This window comes from Eschscholzia californica, unplaced genomic scaffold (assembly GCF_041429995.1).
Source record: "Eschscholzia californica isolate CP2 unplaced genomic scaffold, dmEscCali1.0.p SCAF_5, whole genome shotgun sequence".
Lineage (NCBI taxonomy): Eukaryota > Viridiplantae > Streptophyta > Magnoliopsida > Ranunculales > Papaveraceae > Eschscholzia > Eschscholzia californica.
The window spans coordinates 39,927,246-39,931,790 of record NW_028238472.1 but is presented as its reverse complement, the minus strand read 5'-3'; the positions used below and the strand labels follow the sequence as shown (position 1 = coordinate 39,931,790).

At 35.8% G+C, this 4,545-nt stretch overlaps 1 protein-coding gene across 1 annotated transcript; it reads right to left on the bottom strand.

Moving 5' to 3' along the window:
• Positions 1-292: 292 nt before the first annotated feature.
• Positions 293-2,614, bottom strand: LOC147539168 (basic helix-loop-helix (bHLH) DNA-binding family protein). Its single transcript, XM_086643077.1, has 7 exons — positions 2,499-2,614; positions 2,282-2,410; positions 2,054-2,159; positions 1,903-1,917; positions 1,749-1,811; positions 908-1,636; positions 293-706 (listed from the first exon to the last, which is right to left on the bottom strand). Exons 1-7 carry the CDS (start codon positions 2,612-2,614, stop codon positions 293-295), a joined length of 1,572 nt encoding a protein of 523 aa, XP_086499203.1.
• Positions 2,615-4,545: the final 1,931 nt, after the last annotated feature.

Here is a 4,545-nt window from a genome sequence, read left to right as displayed (position 1 = left end):
TTGATTGAAGAACCATATTTAATGTGCATACTAATTTAAATCATGAACATTTAATGTGCATACTAATTCAAATCATGAAGTAGCTAAAACAGAGTAAAAAATAGAGGAAATGTACATAAATAATTGTATTTTAAGGTATGATTACTACTTGCTACTTAAAAAAATATTAGTATTAGTTGTTTTCTTGAAAAAATAATATCTTATTACTAATTGATAGGATATATATACTTGGATAGCTATCTAAGATAAATGAAATAGAGCATTAACTATAATTTTTGGATTTTAATTATACTTAATTTACCTTGATTTTTAGCCTAAAGATTACTCGAAAAACAGATGAATCCGTCGGTGCTGATTGGGTATCTCCAGCTTCCATATAGTCCAACTTTACATCCTTCTTTACTTGTTTTAGGAATTCAAGTAATCGGCTAACCAAATCCATAAGATCACAATGCCTCCTAACATTGATCTGTAAATCGATTTGTCGCTCCTCAGATGTCGATTCAGAGGCTTGAGTTATCTGAATTTCAACCATTCTATTCGAAGTTCCACTGATATCGGTGGTAGCAGCTTCGTCACTACTAGATCCTCTTATCGGTGGATGTCGTCTCTCTAATAAACGATTTGTTTGTTTGAGTTCCAAAACTTCAGCTTTTAGTGCACTCACATAATCTCTAGTATTTGATAGCACAGATACCTTATCTTTCTGCCAAGATCACATAAAAACCCTATGAGATTCATACAAATAAAATCCACCAACCTATACATAAATCCTCATTACGAAATGGGACGGTGTTTATTTTTAATTAGGTGGTCGACCGATTTATATATGCATGCGTTGAAAAACTAGATTATGATATTTTACTAACAGAACTTGAATTGTATTTAAATAGTAGACAAGAAATACCTTGGAACCAGGAGGAAGAATTGATCTCAATGCTTCAAAGATATCATTAAGTTTTTCTCTTCGTTTACGTTCTGACATTTTATGATGCAATTGAGCGCTCGTTGGCCGACTTAATACTTGTGTATCTTGTTCTTCGATTATCATTCTCCTTCTTACAAACATGTTCCTATAGAAAGTTATCGCTTGTTTAAGCTTTTCTTGTCCTTGTAAATTAGCTCTAATTGGAACTTTTCCATGGAATAGACTAGTACTAGGCGTATATCTTTTGAAAGCGCTTGTTTCTTGGTTTAAATGGTATGGGTAGGTTATTTTATGTTGGGTTTGAGGATGATGAGATGATGAAGAAGAGGAAGGCGAAGACATAACTGCAAGCATAGCTTTTGTCAGAGCAGCATCTACACTTTCTGCATTTGGAAGTTGAATATTTCGGATTCTATCGATGTAGCTTTGCATTAGGTTGCTTTGATTGGGTGGAACCAAGAATGAATTAGGTCTAATTGTTTGTTCATGAAATGACGATGATGGTTCTTGCACAAGAGAAGTACTTGGTATGTTTAACATATAAGATGAATATTCTGGACTACCCACAGACAATAACGAAGGCGAATTAGATGATGTTGCCCAGCTACTTTGATCGATTATTCTACGAGGAATATCTCTTATATTGGTTCCCTGATGACTAAAATCATTCGGAAACCAGTTCATTATCTCCATTTCCATGTTAGTGGACTGCTCAAACAAAAACCCAACTACATATATAAGACTAAGTACATATATATATATAATTGACGACACGACCGAAGAAGGTATAGATATGAATTGTATTGATAATGTTGAGTACCTGATCGTCGTTGGAGTGACCAATCTCTATTTCTCCACTCTTACACCCCATGAATATTGCCCTCTGCGCGATTGTATAATTAAAATCTTCATTACTATACAACATATGATCACAATCTTACTTTAGCATATTAAAATTTGTGCTCTAGACGAACCTTTATTGACGCTTCCTGTAAAAATCAGAATTCAATTGTTTAATTAGTAATATATCATTTAGCAATATATATATATATGTTCAAAATTTATTTTTTTATTCAATTCATGATCAACTAACTAACTTAACCTAATCTAACTGATATGGATTACCTGATAAAACTGCCGTTGAATTTCCGTTGAAGATCTATTTAGAAGGTCTAATTCTTTGAACTCTAGAAAGGTGACACCTTCTTTGAAAGCAAGACCAGGAACAAAACTGAAAATACAATTAGGACAAACATTTTATAATTAGATAATTATACTCCTAACTTTGAATTAGTCCATTCTTGACAGTAGTTAGATCAACCAATCCGAAAAAAAAAACTTTTAATTAAATACCCATTTCCTAAATTGTGTGCTGTTCTTTGATAAGCATCGAAAAGCATCCTGACGAGACCTTGATGAGAGGAAGAACTAGGCTCTTTCGTGGGAATGTCGTTGAACCACCCGTATATGGAGGATAAATGGCTGACCATGCATAAGATCCATAATAAGTATTGAACTCAAGATGATTAGTCAATGACCAAAACAGAGAGAGGGAAAGAGAGAATCTTACTTGGCTGGTAAGGGATAGTAAGACCATAAGCAAAGGTAAGTGCAACCAAGAGCTTGAGCTAAGGTTAGAAGAAAACGATCTCGGGCTTCTTCGTCGAGGAAGAAGACCGAGTCCATATATGTATATATGCAGAGAAAGATGAACCTAGCTAGAACTAGTTCATATATTTATGAGAAATCCTTATGTTGAATCTCTAACTCTATTGATTCTTTTATATGATCACCTCCTCCTACTTGTTTATGCATTTAAATTAGAGATAGAGAGAATGAGTCTTGAAAAAAAACCCTAGCTTATTTGCATGAGAGAGAGAGAGAGAGAGAGGAAAAAGTCTAGACTCTTGAAAGTGATATAATCTTGGATTAATGAAAAAGTTTAAAAATTGTGAGTTGTTGGTTGTAGATGTATTCATAGGTATGTGAATCCAATTATGAGTAGAGGAAGCAATTCTTTACTGGGTCTTCTCATAACTCTTGTTGATCCCTTTGATCCATACACATGTTAAAGAAAGAAAAAAGTATTAAAGAGAAAGAGTAAGAGAGAGAGAGAGAGAGAGAGAGAGAGAGAGAGAGAGAGAGAGAGAGTAGTTGTTTTGAAAAGTTGATGATTTTATTATAGCAGCCAATGAGAAAATAAAAAATGCAAAAGTCAAAGTCCATTGGTAGCTTCATTAGAAATTGTACCCAAGAAAGGAAGAATTGAAAATGAGTCAAAGGAGGAAGGCTTTCTTTATGGCCCACAGACAGGGCCTCTTCATTTATTCCACAAATGCCCCCTTTATTTAACCTGATGGCTATAACTTTGATCTGCCCTTTGATGTTTCAATTGATGTTTATGCTATAATGAAAGAAATGGCTACCAATGTTTTGGGGGAAAGAAGCAACGTTTCGGGGGTAATAAGTTTTGGGTGGAAACAAATTTTTTTTGTTTCCTCCAAACACTATCCACTTCTTATGTCTTCTTCCACCATCTTCTTTCTCACCAGCATCAACCCGGCAACCATTATTTCCGATGACAACAACTCCGGTCATCCATCTCCCTCTCTTTCTCTTCGTCCCTTTTTTTTTTATCTTCTCCCCCTTCTCTCTCTTTCCTCTTTCTTCTCTCTCTTTTTTTTTCTCAAAATCCCGGAGAAAGAGAGTCCCCTTAGCCGGAACCCTCGTCTTGTTCTGGAATCCAGATCCAGACGAAGGAGTCCTCCCTTTGTCTGGTTTTCCAGACAAAGGGTTCCGCTGAAGGGACCATTCCCTTCGCCGGAACTTAGAGAGAGAGAGGGAGAAAAGAGATGCAGAAATGGGAAAGAGAAGGGAGAGAGAAGAAAGAGAGAAGAGAGAGAGATAGAGAGAGGAAAGAGGAGAGACCGTCGGCCGGTTGGCCGCCGGTGGCCAGAGAGAAAGTTGGCCGGAGAAGAGAGAGCCGAGAGATAAGGTGCCTTTGGATTGTGTTTTTTTGGGTTTCCACCGTTTTCCCTGAAATTTTTTTGCTTTCCCCAGAACGGTGGCCTTTATATTTTTCTCTACAAGGGCAGAGTGGATTTGTGTAAAGATATGACGACAGGTGTATTCCAATTTTTAATTTAAAAAAGGGAGATGCTAGAGAGCCCAAATTTTTTGGGCATTTTAATGCCCAGCTGATGTGGAATCACTAAAAGACAAGGTTTTTTTCAAAGTTTGACTACGGTGGGGACCGCTTTTATTTCTAAATGAGGAAATATGTCACCCTCTAAGTACCAATTTCTAAGTCACTCTATCATTTCCCTTTAAAAAAATCAGCTATCTCGTGAAAAAAAAATCTTGCCGCCAAAAGAACATAACTTTTATTGATTTGCAAACGAGACATAGCCTTGCATTTAGCTTGTTTTTTTTTATGAAGGACATTTAGCTTGTTATGTTCTAATTTCTAACACCATTGGCTCACAAAATCTATTGCGCGAAATTATCGAAGGAAGAGCTATATGATTTTTAACGGAGGGAGATTCAGAAATCGTTGTGTTTCTTGAGTTCATCTTTTGTTTTCTTTCAAACACATTTTCTTATTGTTTCTGGAAATG